We start from the raw sequence: 19,707 nt of genomic DNA, 5'->3' as shown, positions 1-19,707 counted from the left end.
ACAGTCTCTACGTAAAAGAATAAATGGACACAAATCAGATGTCAAGAATTATAACATTCATAAACCAGTCGGAGAACACTTCAATCTCTCTGGTCACGCAATCACAGACATGAAGGTCGCTATCTTAAAACAAAAAAACTTCAAATCCAGACTCCAGCGAGAAACTGCTGAATTGGAATTCATTTGCAAATTGGATACTATTAATTTAGGCTTAAATAGAGACTGGGAGTGGCTAAGTCATTATGCAAGGTAGCCTGTTTCCTCTTGTTTTTTCCTACCCCCCCCCCCCCCCAGATGTTCTGGTTTAACTTGGATTTAAACCTGGAGAATGGTCAGTTTAGATGAGCTATTACCAGCAGGAGAGTGAGTTTGTGTGTGTATGGGGGTGGGGGGGATGTGAGAAAACCTTGATCTATGCAGGAAATAGCCCGACTTGATTATGTAAAGAGTTGTCACTTTGGATGGGCTAGCACCAGCAGGAGAGTGAATTTGTGTGGGGGGGTGGAGGGTGAGAAAACCTGGATTTGTGCTGGAAATGGCCCACCTGTTGATCACTTTAGATAAGCTATTACCAGCAGGACAGTGGGGTGGGAGGAGGTATTGTTTCATGATTTCTGTGTGTATATAAAGTCTGCTGCAGTTTCCACGGTAAACATCTGATGAAGTGAGCTGTAGCTCACGAAAGCTCATGCTCAAATAAATTGGTTAGTCTCTAAGGTGCCACAAGTCCTCCTTTTCTTTTTGTGGAAATATGATTATCCTGTTTGACAGTATGAAGTTGTTGGACATGATACAATTTTGCATAAGATCCATGCCTCTTTGTTAGTAACCTACTTTGTTTTTTATCTCCAGGTTACCTGCTCATGTCTGATGACTGGTTTTCTGAGTATGTGTATGAAGTGGTGGTGGATAAGAAGCATGTGCCAGAAGACATCTTAGCAGTGATGCAGCAGGAACCCATTGTCTTGCCGGCATGGGACCCCATGGGTGCATTAGCCAAGTGAACTGCACAGTACTTGCCTCCTAATGGTCAACCAGAAGTAGATGTGATAGAGAATCCCAGAGACTGGAAGCCATAGCCAAATGATAAGACCAAGCATGCAGCATTTACAATCTTTAAATGTATGCTAGGGATCTCTTTGGGAAATAGCGCTTTACTGAATGGCTGAATAAAAAAGCTGTCAGGCTACTCTATGCACGCGCACAAAATTTACCCACCTCCTCATGATACTGTAGAATTGCTTTTAATGGCAGTTTGGATTTTTATCTTTTTAATAATGAACATAACTCTGTCAAACTGTTTTGACCAGTGCTTTCCACAGGGGAGAGGGTTGTAGATGGCCAAATTTTAGGCTAATTAGCTGAGTGATATTAAGAAAAGTACAGCAAAATGTTTATAATTAGTCTCATGTTTTTATTTGTACTATAAGTGTCCAGATTCAGTATTGGCTTCATTTTGTTTCTAGAGAGCTATTCACATTTTTGGTTTTCTGCATAATAGGAGTTGGTCTTAAGGAGGTAGGTGTACAGAGATGGTTCTATTTTCTTCTAGTAATTTTTCTGGAATGGTTTCCTATTCCAGCAGCATTGAGCCTTTTACCAAATGTACTTAGTCTGACTTGCTTCCTGCTCTTCCCTACCCAAGTATGACAGACTGATTCTGGTGTGTGTTAATCTGTACTCACTGAAAAATAACTTTCCTGTAGGATTAGCAAGGACAACCATAATAAATATGATCCCAGGCAAAGTTAAAGAATATGGTGCTCTAGTAAAACTGGGTTTTTAATTACTGCATTTTATTTGGACATCTTCAACTAGATGGTGCTCTGAAGCTTTTGAATAAAAAAAACTTTCTGGAGTTATGGGTATAGCTGTGTTCTTTTATAAATTAGCTACATGTAACTTCATTGGATGGGAAAGATGTTAATGACCCGTAAACAACTCTTGGGGAGCCAAAACACTAGCAGCTCAACAAGCCATGTTGCTTTATCTTCTCTATAGTTGACATAAAGGCTCTCCATCTGTACACAGCATGGGAGAAGACATTCACACTACAGGCACTTAAATACCACGGTGATGAGCACAATGTAAATGCGTGGATCAAATCAAGCCCAAGCTGTTAAACTGCATACCATGACCTCTGTGACAATGGCTTGTGCTGTTCTGCATGGAGTCCTTACTCACTCCATGCAGGGGCAGGGAGAAAGGTGGGGTTGGACAAAGTGAAGAGAATATTGACAGAAAAGAACAGTCCTACTAACCTAAGTACAAGCAACAAATGGGATTCTTGGGGTTCCAAATTCAGCTTCTGTTACTGACATACTTCCATCAAAATATTTTTTCACCTCAAGTAAGGCTCATTAAAAATTCATGGTGTAAAGACCAGCAAAAGACTTAGCTGTAAACAGAATTGCTTGCACCTTTCCTTCTGATAGTATTAGTCACCAACAGAAATTTGAAGCTAGTATATAAGCATTCCAGTGCATGTGTTCCCAGATTTCAAACACCCAATCCTTGGATTTCCTCTGGGATTACCTCTGGAAAAATGGATTGTCCTTGATTTCTACAAAAATCTGTGGAAGGCTGCATTACACAGCAGACAGGAGGTGGTCTCTGTTTTGCTTCATGTTTATAAAGCACATTCATATGTGCTTGTCCAAACCCCACCCATACAAAAAAGCACTAATGTACACACACACAAACTACCTTAACTGTGGCAAGTAAGCAATTTTCTTGGTTGAATGTGGTTCTGAAGTATGCTAAGGCTCATGGGCTTTTTCTTAAAGTTCAATATCCTAGTCACTTAAAGTTTTTTGCTTTTGATGTTGCATGTTTACCACTCGATTATAGCCATCAAAAGGAGTTAACCTCTTTTGAGATACAGTGAAGAGCATTTTTTGCCTATGCCAGCTCTGTGTTCGTTTGACAAGCTTAAACTGTGTTCAAGCCCATTTTTGTTTAATTTGGAATATTTTTAACTATTGTCCGGTGTGAGCTTATCTCTGCTGTCCTTGCCCATATGTTTCCTAGTACAGTTTATACAATAGCTTGGGTTCTTCTCCCCCCCCCGTTTCAAAAAGCACAGAACATTCTGATGGTTCAAACAGGCCATGTAAAATGAAGCCAGTCTGGCAGAAGCAGTATTCTATCTACACTCACTGCTGCTCTAAAATCTTTGTAGGGGGATAGGGGAGAGAAATATATTCCAGTTCTTCCCTCTACTTTGATCACTCCAAGGGTTGTTAAATCAACAACTTTCAGTAGGCTATACCAATGTGTGTAAGGGTATGTCTGCTTCAAGATGGAAGTGTAATTTCTAGCTCAAGGAGATGCCCGTGTTAGGTCTGATCCAGCTAGTGCACTAAAAAGGAGGGTAGCTGTGGGGGGAGGGGCTTGCCTCCTGGAGTATGAACCCCTCCAAACCACTGGGTGTCTACTCAGCACAGATACCCAGTCACAGCAGTGTTACACCAGCGCTTAATTTGTAATAAAAGAGGTGCTGTGGCTCAAGCAATAGTTTTACATTCATAGCTGATGCAGCAAGCCCAGAGGTGCCGGGTCTACGAACTGCCAAACAAATTAAGCACTGGTTACACTCGTTCTTAGCTTTCAAGCTTGATCGCAGCTAGCATGGGAATGTCTCCTGCAGCTGACAATTACCACTCTAGTGTGAAGTGTAGCCATACCTTTACTGTACTTTGAGGCCAACAGGGAGACTACTAGGATGCTGTGTGTCGAGTTTCTTGAATTGTCACAGGAATTTTCAATAGTCGGATTCCCGTTTTCTGCCACTGACAGCAACCAGGAGTTGCATGCTCCTGTTTTTTCTCTATATGTTCTTATGCAGTGCTCTTTGTTGTAGTGCTCTGTCAATGGCCATTTTTATCTAATAAAACAGATCAGCCCCCTTAGCTATTGGTGATTTGTTGACTATTAAACAACACTGACATTTTGTCTTTTTTTTTTTTTTAAATTGCAACATCTGAAATGGTGGTTAAAATTCGTATGTATAAATAGATTCCCCTCTACCAGCTCCTGGTGATAGTGTAGTAGATGTAAAATGTCCCTACTAATCTCTGGGGACAGTGGGCCCTGTATCTCTAGCAAAATAGAGTGTTCTTTTGGGTGCCATCAAATAATAAATGATTAAGTGTGCTCTCCTGAGGCAAGAGTTTAGGGCATTGCAGCATACATGGAACTTCCACAACAACAGCAAAACTGAAGAAAATTGATTCCAACCCTCCCTCCAGTGTTTTTTATATTTGTATCTGACTTTAATGATCTATTTGCTGCTAACATAAGTAGGCAATTGTCCCTCATCTTTAAGTCTAATCCAACAGAAACCTGGTCATTTTTAGATGCAAATTATTAAAGAATTAAGAAAGTTCAATGTTTTTTTTAAATTCTTAATTGGAGTGTCCTGCATCACTTCAGGTGTCCCTAATTTTACAGATGGGAGAGCTGAGGTGCAGAGTGATGAAATGACTGCAGTTTGGTAGTTCCTGGGTCAGAGGTTCATCATCAATTTACCAGACCATGCTGCCCCTTTGTCCTAAAGCAAAAGGTGGTGATGTGAATGGCAACCTTCAGTGTTAGAATTAAGAATGGAGCCAGCCAGAGAAAACATTGATAAGCCTCAAGATACGTTATAAAAAACAGATTCTGGTGTTATGAACAGCTTGAGAGTGCTCATGGTCCCAAAAGAACCTCAGTCTCTTCTCACATGCACAGAAATATATTTGTGGCATGGAGCGAGTTGGTGTGCCAGGTATGGGCCTAGCACTTCTTCAGTCTGGTTTGATGGGACAGTTTAAATGAGGAACATTTTGTTTTTCTCAAGTCAGTTTTTAGCGGCTGGATCAGAGAAGAGAGGATTAGGATTAAAACTCTGCATTTCAATTAATGGAATACAAATCTATGAATAAATCTGGCCTGCTCAATGTACAATTTTAGGGCAAGAGAAACTTTGTCTGTAAGGGACTGTAAATCCAGATTACAAGGAAACATTCATAACCAGTTGGTAACAGAATGTTGAGGCTGGAGGGGGAGAGAAGCCAAACATCTCAGAGTTCTCTCCTTATCTAGCTTAGTTGTATCCCTGATATATGGTTTGCACATGGAGAGAAAGATCTTTGAATTTCACATGGAATAGCTGATGGTGAGGTGCATTCCTTCTCTAACTTTTATGACTATAACCATAACACTTTTCCATGTGATAGTTCACAGAAGGTCCCTGCCTACAACATGTTACAACAATGCCCTGCTATGTGGGGAGGGCAGGACATGCCTCACACCTAAGCAGGTCCTGAATTTTTCATCCAGGGTTCTTGCAAAGCCACCTACCTATGTACATTTTCTTCCCACGCATAATATAAATGTGATTTGCACCCATGTCCTGCTGGACTAGAACTGAGATTGAACTTCATATTCTGTTTCCCTATGGTATCTTGTTGCAGCAATGACCGTTTAATTTTGCACTCAAGGAAGGTGTTCTAAACACCAGACTGGGACCTGCAACTTCCTTCTAAGATCAGTTACAAGTTCTGGTGTAGGCTCTACTTGGGCCCAGGGCAGGTAACTTAAGGTTATATCCCCCTCTTCTGGTGGGAAGCCTATGCTTCAGGAAAATGCTACAAGATAAAACTCATAGAGTTCCCAACTAATCATCCTGTTCAGGTTGAAATTTTCAATGTAGGGTGTCTGCCTTAGACTTTCTTTTCTTTCTTTTTTTTTTTTTTTTAAAGGTTCCAATAAAATGGTTCAGCCATTTCTGGGAAGTTGATTTGTGAAAAAATTTGTTTTGCCCATGTTAAATATTTGTTTCTTACAACTTTTTTGCTGGAAAGCTTTAGACTCCCCCATGCTTTTGGAGTAAAGACTTGAAATATGGTAGGGAGTCTCCCTGGTCCAAGGCATGTGTTTTTTGCTTTTCCCTTGAAAATCCAACCAAACTTGGCCAAGTTATAAGCCTTTGAAAAAATCTGTTTGCACACACTCAGAAGAGACTTCTTAGAGTTTGGCAGCTAAACTCTTCTGAGATTCCATTTGTGCTTAGCATGCTCCAGTTCAGTGCTCCAGGGGCTGAATGGGACGTTCCGTGAAACTGCTAATTCCCCATTGCTGTGGCACCAGGCATCAGAACTGAAAACAAGGATATTGTTTTTCCTGTGCTTCCAATGGTCCCTTGGCAGCATCTAGGCAGTGTGGAGGAGGCAGCTGCCGGACTCAGATATAGATGGGGCAACAGCTGGACCTGGGTGGAGTGGACAGGAGTGGAGGGAATATATGGGGACAAGGAGACTAGGGGGTAGACAGCAAGACCAAAGGTTTGTCTACACAGGAACACTCAGGAAATTTAAACTGAATTAATTAAATATGTGAATTTAAAATGGATTCGTTAAACTGCCCTGAACCCTTGTGTGAACACTCATTCAGAATTAAAGTTGCCTTAATTCAGTTTAGCTTAATTTACTTCAAACCCACCCCACAGATCTTCCACATGCTTCCTGAGTGACACAAAAAAGAGTACCCAGGCAGCCCTCTGACTGACACTCTTACAGGGCACTCTTACTGCCAGAATATCAACATATGCAAAACCTGCCGCTGTTATCTCCACTGCTACGATGAGCAGTATGCTCCACAACACACCTCTCAAGATCCCCGGGTCCTACACAACGTGTGGTGTACCTTGTCCAGTGTATCAAATGCCCCAGCAGCAGCTATGTGGGTAAAATCAGACAATCATTATGCTTTCACCTGAACTCACTGCCGCAGCTGAACTCAATGGGACTCTGCTTTGAACACATCACCTGCTACAAAATGCTAAGTACTCTGAAAAATCATACCCATGTCATCTCAGATCAGGCACCCAACATTAGCTGAGCCTTATGACCCTAATCTTTTTTGTGCCTTAGTTGTCCTTTTGTAAAATAGGAATAATATCATCCTTTCACTTCTCTGGGGTTCTGAAAATAAAGTCATTAATATTGGTGAAGTGGTCAGATAATATAGTGATGAGTGATATAGAAAAGTCCATGAATAAATTAATAATCAGTTTTTGGGATGCAATTATTATTATTTATACAGTATCCACAAAGTGTTTTAGGTACTTTACAGAACAAATAAAATACATATACTGCAGTGAAAGGGTGGAAAAAACCCATAAGTGAACAAAAAAGCCAAGCTAAGTAATTGTTAATGCTCTCTATATGTTCTCAATACACTCTGTGTACCTTCAAGCTTTGTCTATATATTACCAGTTGCTGACATTGAGTGTCCTCAGTGTGTGCAGCTGAACACAGTTTTAACTACCAGTGTAGACTGAGACAAACTGTGTTCAGTAATAGTTCAGAAACCATGGCAAAAGTCTGCTCTGAGCACAGTAAAGTGGAGATACAGCAACAAATAACATTTTTTTAAAAAGACACGTCATGCAGATTCTTATATATTTCTACCAGTGAGGGGAAAAAAACTCCAAAAACGGTGATGAAAGATCCTGTTTTCAGTGAAAGAGTAGACTCAGAGTTCCTGGAAAATCTATTCCAGGATTCTGGTATTAGAGACCTGGGAATTCTGGTTGAGAGTGAAGGAATGGATTCTTTTCATGAACAAAATAATCCCTGAAATGCTAGATTTAAGTCTGCAAACAGACCCTTTATACATACAAATACTCCGCTTAGATCTCAAGTAAGATGTAGTGAGTGAGACACAATGAGCCTTCAGCCTCTCAGAATCCTGGGGATGGGATAGAGTGCTGGGAGCAGAATGGGAAATGTGCTTGTCTCCCCTTTCTCCAGAGAACATCTAGGACTATTAATTTGGAAAGAAGAGTATGAGGGGGACATGACAAAGTGATGTAAAAGAGGAAACCAGCTAGACATTGCTATTTACCCTGGCCAGTAATAGAAAAACAAGAAAGCTGTAGAGAAATTAGAAGGCAACAAGTTTAAAAACTGATAAAACACTTTTTTACAGCATGTTCACACAGAATTACCAGGAAAAAGCAAGGATTTGGGTTCAGGTATCTCTTATTAACAGTTTTCAGAGCGTTAACAGCCGTGTTAGTCTGTATTCGCAAAAAGAAAAGGAGTACTTGTGGCACCTTAGAGACTAACCAATTTATTTGAGCATGAGCTTTCGTGAGCTACAGCTCACTTCATCGGATGCATACTGTGGAAACTGCAGAAGACATTATATACACACAGAGACCATGAAACAATACCTCCTCCCACCCCACTGTCCTTACCAGTAAGGACAGTGGGGTGGGAGGAGGTATTGTTTCATGGTCTCTGTGTGTATATAATGTCTTCTGCAGTTTCCAAGGACAGTGGGGTGGGAGGAGGTATTGTTTCATGGTCTCTGTGTGTATATAATGTCTTCTGCAGTTTCCACAGTATGCATCCGATGAAGTGAGCTGTAGCTCACGAAAGCTCATGCTCAAATAAATTGGTTAGTCTCTAAGGTGCCACAAGTACTCCTTTTCTTATTAACAGTGTTGCATTACCACAACTGTCCTTGAGATGGTGCCAATAGTCACTGCTGCGGCAAAGGGGACCTGGACCAGCAGTCAGAGGAAGGGAAGCAGTAATTATAGCCCTAGGCTTGTTTGTTGTCAGAGTTTCTGTTATTACTGAACTACTCAGAACAGATCTTTTCAAACTGCCACTTATATCAGCTGTTTTGTTGTTCCTTCTAAAAATTTGCTATTCTTTCCCCCCTTACGATTTTCTGCTTTCTTTTTCAAATCTTCATACAAACTGGGACATACTCACTGATTTATGCTTTTTCCATCTACTATAAACACAATGTAAAGTTTGAGACTGTACAATGACTTTCTCTGGACTGAAGTACCTTGGAGAAAAAGCCTTTGTTTTGGAGGTTTTTTGATGTGTGGCAGAGACAGAGGAAGTGACTTGTCTTGATTAAAGTAGAAAAACACTTTTCAAAAACTTGTGCCTCACATTTTATAACAAAATCACCCCCCATTTATATTTCTGCATTAAAATAATGTAAGTAATCAGTAACAAGGAAGTCTAAGAACCATCCTTTCTCCATTCTATTCTAGAACTAGGACCTCAGTTCTTTTTTTATAGTATACCTTTTTATCGTATAGACCCACCTGTGCACTTCTAATTCACTGATCATTAACCCTGTTTGTCATCTTCTTGTCACCACCATCCCCTTATTTATAGCTGTAATCAGAGACATGAAAATTATGCCTTAACAGTGAGCGTCTCCTCACCTTCAGCCTGCCTGTCTTAGCTGGATCCTGCTCTCCTGAACTGATCAGAACATACAAATGTAGCTACCCACCTCTAGGAGGACAATTGAGCTGCAGCCCTGGTGAAACATAAAGTTTATTTGACTAAAAGTGACGCAAAAATTCTTAAAGAGCTCTTTGGCAGCAGATTATCTGGAAATCAGACCATGTGAGGGGGATTGGTGTACAAAAACCTCACCAAGATGCTGAGTTGCCCACAGGCTGAGTTTGAGGCTCTGAAGTAAATGTAGGGTTAGGGTTACTCAGTCTTGGATAACTCCAGGGGAAAAGCACCTCAGATTCATCTGAAAGGCAGGTACTTTTTCATTTTGTTTTAAACCTACAGACATATAAAGTTTTATACTATGTGAGCCAGACAGACTCTTTTAGCTGAAAGAGTCTGTCTTATGCTTCAGGCAGGCACTGGTGTTTCATTAACTTTTACTGTTTCATTGCTTCTTGCAACTATGGTTATGAACTTTAGAAAGTGATAATGAACTAAAGTTTATATAATACATTTTGTTTGTTTACTTTTAGAGTTGTTTTTAAATGAACGCTTTATAGGGCTCCCAGCACTGTTTGAAGTGTTGGGAGAAAAAACACATCTGTCATGGCTTTGAGAAAAGGATGCCTTGAATTTTGGTGAAAGTTTGCTTTGATTCATTAAACGTATGCCTCAGTTTGCTTTTCTGCAGCTACATGCCCGCTGTCTCATCCAGGCATTTGTCTGCAACATTAATAATTACTGGACAAATGCCTGCAGCAGAACATGTTATGACAATTTGAAATTAGAATTTATGACAATCTAAATTCTTGTATTATGAATAGAGCATTTATTTCAAATTCAGGAAGAAGTATATTAAACTGAGCTAGAGAAGAATTTATGTGAAAGGGAAAGAATCTGAGACAAAATCAATGCAAAATTCTGATTTACTTTAAAAGGACAAAAATAAACATTTAATTTAATTAGCCACATTAATTTATATTTGAAATTATCATTTATTATTTTAGAATGGTTTATCTAACTTGATGGAACAGAATTATTGTAAGAAATAGACTGAAGAGTATTTTGTGAATGTATTTGTTGTAATCAGTGTTTACCTATGCAATTATCAGACTTGTTGGCTTAGCTACAAGTTTGATAAATATTACAGAAGCTCAAATGATTAAGAATATAAGGTGATCAAATATGTAGTGTAAAGTGGTTCTTTTTCCAACGATACATATAAAATGACTTGGAAGGTTAAGAGTAGAAAACGGATCTAATATGAAAGGCAAAAGTGAAGTAAACAGATAATTCAATGGATTTGGACTCCTGGAGACAGAGGTGTTGGAACAATTTGTATAGGAGCTGGTGAGAGTCATTGAACCAAACTGTAAACCCTGTATATGATGGAAACCACTTCAAGCCAGGGACTGTGGCAGCCCCTCCCCGCTCCAAACATCCCTAGTTCCAGCCCCTAAGCTGGAGATAGTTTGGTTTGGGGATTTTTGAATTTGGGTTGTTTATTTCCAGGCACTTCATCAGATGTAATGCAGTGCAATTGATTTTAAACCTTCATGGCTCTTCTCTTAGTGTTTCTGTTGAGTGGCTAGATGCTAAGCAGCTCTGCCTTGGAGTTGGATAATAATGAGGATTCTTGGGAAGTGCTTTATAAAGAAAGCATGTGGCCAATGGCTGCGTGGGTGCATTTTCTAATTGAAAAAAGGGGGGGTATGAGTTTCTAATAGCTCTGCAACTTTACAAAAAGCGTCCACACACTGTGGGAATCCAATCAAAAAAATGTATCCCCATGTATGGAAAATGTATAGCATCTCTCATCTCCCTTGTGCCTTTCTGCAAGGACACACGTTGAGTTTTCCGACAGGAGCGGCATTAAGGAAATCAGGATGCAGCACCATGGTGCCCTTCCTGGTGCTAATGTCTTCGTTCTCTTCTAAAGATAGCTCTGTAGCACTGCCTGTTCGGACAGTTATTTTTCATGCAAATAGCTTTGCACAATAAAGGCCATGTAGGGTACAGGGGTTTTCATGAAATGCTGCAGTAGAGCTTGGAACCAGAAGGTTGCTGCTGTAACTTGACGATAGCCTTGTACCAAGCAGCCGTATAGGAAAGATCATCTACACAAGTGTGTGACCATTTATTTACTTTCTTACGTAAGCATTTACAAACATCATTATAGAAAAATGTGCCCTGTTTGTGTAAAATTTGTAGTCAGTCTCTGTGTACGCATGCATGTATCTTATTATACAGTGAGCATGTGTTATTACCTCAATCTGCCTGTCTATGGAAAGAGTCTGGACTTGCTGATGGGGCTCTAGTAATTTTGTGACATTTACTGTATTATGTATCTTTCTTGGAGATTACATAAATGATTTAAAGATAATATCTAGGGGAATGGCATCCGCTCTAAGCTCATCTATTCCTCTGCACTAAACATTTAAACTCCGCAGCTACAGAATGCATTTGTGCCCCTCCTTTCTCTATAGTCTGAACAACTGTCTTGGAAAGATATAGCAAAGCACAATCTACTTTAATCTACAACTTTGCCACTATTATGTGGTTTCCGTTCTCTAGGAATTCCACAAATAAGTCACTGTCACGTGTCCTCTCTCTCGGGAAATGTTAAATATAGAATTAAATAAAAGTAAGGTTGTAATATAAAATTCAGAGTGAAGGCTGATGCTTCCTCCTTAATGCACCAGGTTCTTTTGCTGCACATCTGGTAGTTAAGAAGAGCACAAAGTTTCTAGGGTGACATGCAAGACCCACCACACAAGCTTGTTTGTTCAGGAACATTGTGATTGCAGGTGTAGCCACACTTAGCCCTGTGCCTGTGTGTAGGCTGCAGATGTTTCATTATTTATGGCTATACTCTGGCACCCTCACTCTATTAAGTAATATTTTATCTGCAGTAGATTTCAGAATAGAGTGTCAATTCTGCAGAAAAGGGGCCAGGGTTACAGTAGATGAGAAGCTGGTTATGAGTCAACAGCGTGCGCTTGTTGCAAGAAGGCTAACGGCATATTGGGCTGTATAAGTAGGAGTGTTGCCAGCAGATTGAGGGATGTGATCGTTCCCCTCTATTCGACATTGGTGAGGCCTCATCTGGAGTCACTGTGTCCAGTTTTGGGCCCCACACTACAAGAAGGATATGGAAAAATTGGAAAACGTGCAGTGGAGGGCAACAAAAATGATTAGGGGTCTGGAGCACATGACTTATGAGGAGAGGCTGAGGGAACTGGGATTGTTTAGTCTGCAGAAGAGAAGAATGAGGGGGGATTTGATAGCTGCTTTCAGCTACCTGAAAGGGAGTTCCAAAGAGGATGGATCTAGACTGTTCTCAGCAATAGCAGATGACAGAACAAGGAGTAATGGTCTCAAGTTGCATGTGGGGGAGGTTTAGGTTGGATATTAGGAAAAACTTTTTCATTAGGAGGGTGGTGAAGCACTGGAATGCGTTACCTAGGGAGGTGGTGGAATCTCCTTCCTTAGAGGTTTTTAAGGTCAGGCTTGACAAAGCCCTGGCTAGGATGATTTAGTTGGGGATTGGTCCTGCTTTGAGCAGGGGGTGGGACTAGATGACCTCCTGAGGTCCCTTCCAACCCTGATATTCTATTATTCTATTCTATGAATCTGGACCTTGATAAGTTATGTCCCTTCAGGTGCCAGTATTATTCACATACAAGGTCCATGTTACTACCTGCATATTTTAAATGTATCATATTATAAGGGGCTTGGATACTCTGGTGATGGGGAGTGGTATAAAGTCTCAAGACACATAGATATTTTTAAGCATGCATAGTGGATGTGATCCAAATCCCACTGATTTCAGTAGGCTTTAGATCAGATCTATCATCTACACATTTTATTTAAAACTGGACTAGATAAAGCATAAATAAAACAAGCTGCAGAGATCAACCCCACATTGGCTGAGGGATGAACTAGAAGTGAAGTAATGCCTCTCCCTGTGCCTAACTCTTTGATTCTCTAGCTGACCAGCTCCAAAGCGAGGACTGTTTGTCAAGTGATTACATACTTTTCTATGCTCGTTTTGAAGATTTAAAATACAGTGCATCCCAATTACTGTCAATTTGCTTAATGGAAAATTCAGATTGTAGGGAAAGCTTTTCTTGGGACCAAACTGCTTTGCATGAAATCAATACAAATGGGCCCATTCAATAGCAAATTATATTAAATGATTGCCAATTCTAAACAGGATTTTCCTGGTATAAAGAGCAAGTAAAATTCATTGGGACATATGCTGTGAGCAAGTTTTCAAACTGTAATTGGCCAGAATTGGTCTATTTGTCTATTGTTTCCAAACAGCTCTCATTGCCATGGCATCTCTGCTCCTAAACTAATCTGTCATTTAAATATCTGAAATAAAGCATCTCTCCTGGCCTGTGCTGGTACGGAAGGCAAGAACGGAGAAGAGGATTTAAGGAGCCTCTCTATTCTCCCCTCCACATATGTAGTAAAACAGGATCTCTCTCATCCTCAAGAGTGTTGCAGTAGGGACAGTTTGTGCAAGTCCCTCATGGCAGCCCTGTGCAGGGGGACAGAAGTGGAACTATGCAAGGCTGTAAGGAAGAAGGGCAAGAGACTTTTGAATAGATACTTATGTGGATCCAGTGTCTGGGAACCTTTACATATGCTGTGGAGAAGGGCTGAGGTTGCTATTGCAGCCTGGAGGCTAGAACAGTGGTTGCAGAAGAGCTGCGCTGCCTTCTCCCATGCTAGAGGAATGATTTGTAATCCCTCACAAACACCTACTAAGTTCCCTAAAAGAGACCAATTTACTTGGGCTTTGTGTATTTGTGTGTGTCTGCTTGTGTGAGTTTCATTCTTTGCATAAAGTGTCATTTGAAGCCAAAGAGCAACATTATTTTTTAAGAAAAATCCCCAAACAGCTAAAAGTAAAAGTGAGAACTAATTTAGGACACATTAACTGAAATAATTTCAATTTATAGTGTGGAAGAGACTAAGAAATAGCTTGTTCTGTTTTGCTAAGTATATGTGTTACCCTTTAATTCTCCAGTTCAGAGCAGTTTAGTTCTTAGCAGGTGCTGATCTGTAAGTGGAGGATAGGAGTAAGCCAGATGGAACACAGGTTCCTATCATACCCAAAGTGATATTAATAACATGAAAGTCCTTCTACAGGAATTCAGCTCTAACACAGCCAGTGGCTGATACACCAGCAAGATCAAGTGTTGGTTTTTAAATCATTAAATTTAAAAAGAAAAAGTAATCTGTTTGAAGAGAAATGCATGCAAATATATGTATTTCATGACTGCAGGATTTAAAATAGCCTGGATGACTTTATGACCAATAATATCTTTTATAATTGTGCACATTAAGAATAAACCAATCTCATACTGCAGGGCATAAGCTAATCATTGCATGGGTCAGGAAGGAATTCACATACAGTACAGTTTTGCATAACTCAGAAGAGGCATTATGGTGGTTTGCCTTCCTCTGAAGCATCAAGTATTGGTTGGTGCCAACAGCAGGATATCAGGTTTGGTTGGCTTAATCTTCTAGCCAGAATTTAGATTGAAGGTCTGAATCTCACCTTTTCAAAAATGTAGAGAACAGGAAAAGGACTAATATCACATATCAGAATTTCCTCTCACCTTTCTCACACAGGTTTCAGAGTAACAGCCGTGTTAGTCTGTATTCGCAAAAATAAAAGGAGTACTTGTGTCACCTTAGAGACTAACCAATTGTGAGCTGTAGCTCATGAAAGCTCATGCTCAAATAAATTGGTTAGTCTCTAAGGTGCCACAAGTACTTCTTTTACTTTCTCACACAGGATCACTGAGAAGCAAATGAGAGGAATTATTTGTATGTTGCACACCTTGCCACTAGAGGTCACCATATGCCTCATGAAATAAACTAGCAGACACTAGTAAAACAGTGAACTGCCATAGTCAGGTCCGAGATGGGATTGGAACCCAGGGCAATGGCATTCTAAGAGGACTTCTCTGCTAGATGAGCCAAAGATGTAGTTTTTGTGTATGGTGTAAATCAAGATGTTGCTAATGAGCTTTAGAGCCTTCCCATTTACTCTCTAGTCACGAGTGGGAGTAACCAAAAGTCACTTTATCTATGGGGGGAGGGATAGCTCAGTGGTTTGAGCACTGGCCTGCTAAACCCAGGGTTGTGAGCTCAATCCTTGAGGGGGCCATATAGGGCAAAAAATTGGGGAGTGGTCCTGCTTTGAGCAAGGGGTTGGACTAGATGACCTGCTAAGGTCCCTTCCAACCCTTATATTCTATTATTCTAAAGGCTGTTTGGCCTATGTGAACTAGTGACTTTGGTCTAGTTTCTAGTGAACATGAATCCACATCTCAGTGAGGCTGGCATTTTAGGCAGAGAGGTCAAGGACAGAATGGGTACAGAGGGCAGATTTCCCATGACCCTAGAGGTGGCTTCTCTAGAGAAGAGTGAGGTACACTGGAAGTGGGTGAAGCTTACACTGCTGGGCCCTTTCTGTGCTCTGTACTATACTCAATTTGTGGATAATGAGAGGACTGTGGTTTACAGTATTGTTAGTCTGTCACCTTTCACAGACCCCCAAAATCTTTAATCTCTGTGTCAGTACATTCTACACTCTGAATTAAAAGGATGGGAAGAGGAGCAGATACTTTGGGCCTCTGAAAGACTAATACCACACTTATGAAAGGCAACACAAAACTAACTCCAGTTTCCAGGTCACATGTTCTTCATAAGCTTTTTCTTTTCTTTGTTTTTCTTTCTTTTTTCATCCTGCAGCTGTTTCAGTTGTTGATAAAGAGCCAATACGTGTTTATGTAAGAGTGACCGTTGCAACAGCTCAGAACAAAAATAGATAATAAACTGTTATCCCTGATGCCATTCACTAAAATAGCCAAATAGTACTAGATACTACAGTGACAGAGAGCGACAGAATATAAGAGGGATCCTCCAGGATAGGCATAACTCTCCCCGGGATCAGGATACCTATCCCAAGGGCCCCTGCACATCCTACAATATGTTGTCCACCTCCAAGAACTTCACTTCTACTCTTATTAAATATTTATACTGTTCATATAAATATAATACCTTTGCATGTGTGCTGTCTTTTCTCTTAAGTTGTAGCCAATAAAGAAACAAGACGTTGTCTACTGTCCACATGGCACTTTCTGGGTGTTAAAATCCTAGGGCTAAGTGACATTATCTGCTAAATTTAGCTCACTGAGGCTCCAGCATTACATATCTATGCTCATCACTACACAGCTGTAAAGTCTGTTGCTCCAGAGACATTTCCCACAACAAACAGCTGTACCTGTCTTTTTAAAAAGGAGATCCAATTCATGTTGAGGTCCCGGGGAGGTCACAACCCATTTTATGGGCTTGAAATTAATTCTACTGAAAATGTTACCAAAATATTCTAATTAATCTGGTACTCCCTTCCTTTCTATTTGAACGTGGGTGGCAGGCACCAAGAAGGAGTTTTGTTCTAGACAGACAGAAATCTTACTTGCCACAGACGTAGTTAATGAACCCTTCGGCTATCTTTTCTTGGTAAAGAAGAATGTGTCCATTTCACAGACACAGATTGACAGATGAAAGCATCCTGTAAGAATGCACCTGGATGCACTCTTTGTGAAATGTCCTTACTTAGCCATAAGTATGTGACTGGCTCATCCCCACAATCTTAAGTACCCAGATCCTGGGATGAAACCTGATTCATTTAGTACCCCTCTGGGGATTTTTGGAAGAAATCAAAGTGAATGGGGAGAGATGGAGGGGCCATTTAGTTATTTTTAGTGAAAGTCAGGGACAGGTCATGGGCAATAACCAAAATTCACGGAAGCTCACGACCTGTCCCTGACTTTTATTAAAAATAATTATGACAAAATGGGGAAGGAAGAGGGTCCAGCACACACCGCTGCTGGGGCTCCAGGATCCCCCCACCCACGGTGGCTGAGAGTGCGGTGTCCCCCCTGGTGCTGGTAGCAGCTGGGAGCTGTGGGCTTGGGGCCATGGGGTGGGGGGATCCTCCCTGTCACCCATGGCGGCAGCTCAGTGCTGCAGGGGAGTCCCTGTTGGCTGACAACTCCAGCCCTGCCACTCTGGGACTAAAGCGAAAAAGTCCCAGAGGTGTCTGGAAGTCATGGGTTCTGTGACTTCCATGACCTCCATGACAAAATCTTAGCCTTAAGCATGTGTAATGCATTTGTTTAACTCAGTGTTTCTCTCTGGATGTTGCATTTCCGCATGTCTTGCCATAAAACCACTTCCTAGGGAAGCTGCTCTTTTAATTGCTTTCCAGCAAGTGCGGGACAATCTCCATGAAATCATCAACACAACTTGTATAAGATACCACTTGCAGGGAATTCAGGCTAGGTCTCTGTCTAGGAGCAGAGGTACTGCAATACTAGAGAAGATCATTGCTTGATTTAACCCCATACCCTGCCTCCAGCAGTGGCCTTTCCCTCATTTTCTGTTGTGTATGGAAAGCTTGTGTAAACTGGCAGGGCTCTTCAGTGCTGTCCCACACCAGAGCCTTCCACATGGAGCTTTCACCTGCCTCCACCCCCCCAGGCTTCTGGGGAAGTGGTGGGCTGGTGGCGTTACCAGGATATTTAAATTGTGTTTGAACTGTATATTTCCACTGTAAGGGATAGCTGCCCACTGTGATTTTTATAACTATAATATGTCTTTATTGTCCAGTTGAACAAGCTTACAATAAAATTTAAATGGGCTGCTCAGGCTCCAACCAGCTCCATCTTTGCAGTGTGGTATGGAGAGCTGCCTTTCTTGAGGTTCCAGATTTAGTGTGTTCCCTGCTAACATCTGTCCAAGCCTCTGAAGGCCAGATTTTCAAAGGTATTTATGTCTGACAATGAATAGGGTACCTAGTGGGATTTCAGAATGGTTAGGTGCCCAACTCCCATTGATTTCAGTGCAAAATAAACCTGCTCAGGTGCTTTCAAAAATCCCACTAGGTGCCTTTCTGCATCTTTGGGCACCTAAACACCTTTGCAAATCTTGCCTTGAGCTCTTTATTGAGCCCTCAATCCAATGCCCTGCCTCTGCTGAGATGTTAGCAGGAGAATTTAGCAGGGAGTGGCTTTCTCTCCATCAGTGCTAGTTTAGGGATTCTGCACCCTGTCAAAAGTGATTTTGGTTAATGATGGCTGAGAAGTATCCAGGTTTGATATATTAGCCACTGTGGCTTTGGAGCTGCACGCAGTGAGAGTGCAGTTGGCCAAGGGCACAGATCATGTCTAATCTCAACCAAACACTGGACTTGTTTGAGGAACAGTGCAGTAAGAGATTCCTTCTGGAATACAAAAATTTAAACGTATATCTCCCAATTAGCCATTGGGAACTATAAATTAGCACTAAAGGATAGGTTTCAGAGTAGCAGCTATGTTATTCTGTGTCTGCAAAAAGAAGAGGAGTACTTGTGGCACCTTAAATTTGTTAGTCTCTAAGGTGCCACAAGTACTCCTGTTCTTTTCACTAAAGGATAGTGACTCTAATGGGAACAGAGCCCAACATAATTTAAGTAGGAAGAGATGGAGGTTGACTAGAGATACCTTAAAGGCTGATGTGTAAGGCATGGAAAGTTCAGTCACACAAGGTGTGTAATTAGCTGAACATCCATTACTGCTTTCTAGATTACTAGCACAGGTGTAAAGTCCAGTAGGGCTCAGGTTACTTCTCCATATTTGTACCTGGTGGTGGTGAACACCCTCAATGCAGAAAGGGGAGAAAGAATGGCTCTGGCCTTACCTAGGTCTTTTATGTTAGCGTCCATGGCGTGAAGGTCCTCCTGACCTGTATGAGTTCTTCTGGGAGACCGGCAAGGGCTTGGACTCCAAAGATGCCCAGGTTTTATAGTCTTGCAGGTAAAACAGAAATCACTCATCTCTGCTGTGTGATTATTTTTTGCTGGGACTTTGAAGATGTTTCTATCTTTGTGGATGATTAACTTACGGTAGTAGAATATCATTAAATACTATTATGAGAATTTGGCATTAACTACACAGTGCCTAAGACAAATATCTGGGTGACTGAGGAGTGTATATGGTGTGAATGAGGAACTGATAAGGTAGCTGTGAATTAGCAGGCTTTATTCAGATCTCCAGGGGTCTAATCTTGACAGCTTCTTACTTGACAACTCACCTCCTCTTTCCTCTTACATCCGTCCATGAGTAGGGAGAGATGTAGATCTAGTTGTCTGGGCACAAAACTGGGTGTCAGGAACCCCTTGGTTTTAATCCTGGCTCTAACAATGACTGCCTCTCTAACATTCAGCAAATAGCTTAATCTCTCTGCCTTAGTTTTCTCATCTGTAAAATTGAGGGAATATTTATTCCTCTTCATGGGGTGTTATGGTAATTATTTGCGGTTGTAAAGTGCTTTGAAAATGAGAAGTGTCACACAATAATGATAATTTGATATATTTAAT

General features: G+C 41.0%; 2 protein-coding genes across 5 annotated transcripts in view; both read left to right on the top strand.

The window, feature by feature from the left end:
* Nucleotides 1–1,858, top strand: part of BLMH (bleomycin hydrolase) — a 35,469-nt gene extending 33,611 nt beyond the window's left edge. For both annotated transcript variants that reach the window (XM_073315988.1, XM_073315987.1), the window contains exon 12: nt 853–1,858. In XM_073315988.1, coding sequence (XP_073172089.1) covers nt 853–1,004 — 152 coding nt within the window. In that variant the 3' untranslated portion in view covers nt 1,005–1,858. The remainder of the gene's footprint in view (nt 1–852) is intronic.
* A 6,710-nt stretch (nt 1,859–8,568) lies between these two features.
* The window catches only part of SLC6A4 (solute carrier family 6 member 4), a 42,540-nt gene continuing 31,401 nt past the window's right edge, over nt 8,569–19,707 (top strand). For all 3 annotated transcript variants that reach the window (XM_073315661.1, XM_073315659.1, XM_073315660.1), the window contains exon 1: nt 8,569–9,571. The gene's annotated coding sequence lies outside the window, so the exon portion shown is untranslated. The remainder of the gene's footprint in view (nt 9,572–19,707) is intronic.

The sequence above is a fragment of the Lepidochelys kempii genome, chromosome 17 (assembly GCF_965140265.1).
Source record: "Lepidochelys kempii isolate rLepKem1 chromosome 17, rLepKem1.hap2, whole genome shotgun sequence".
Lineage (NCBI taxonomy): Eukaryota > Metazoa > Chordata > Testudines > Cheloniidae > Lepidochelys > Lepidochelys kempii.
Note: the sequence above shows the minus strand (reverse complement) of the source record. Positions and strands in the feature narration are given on the sequence as shown.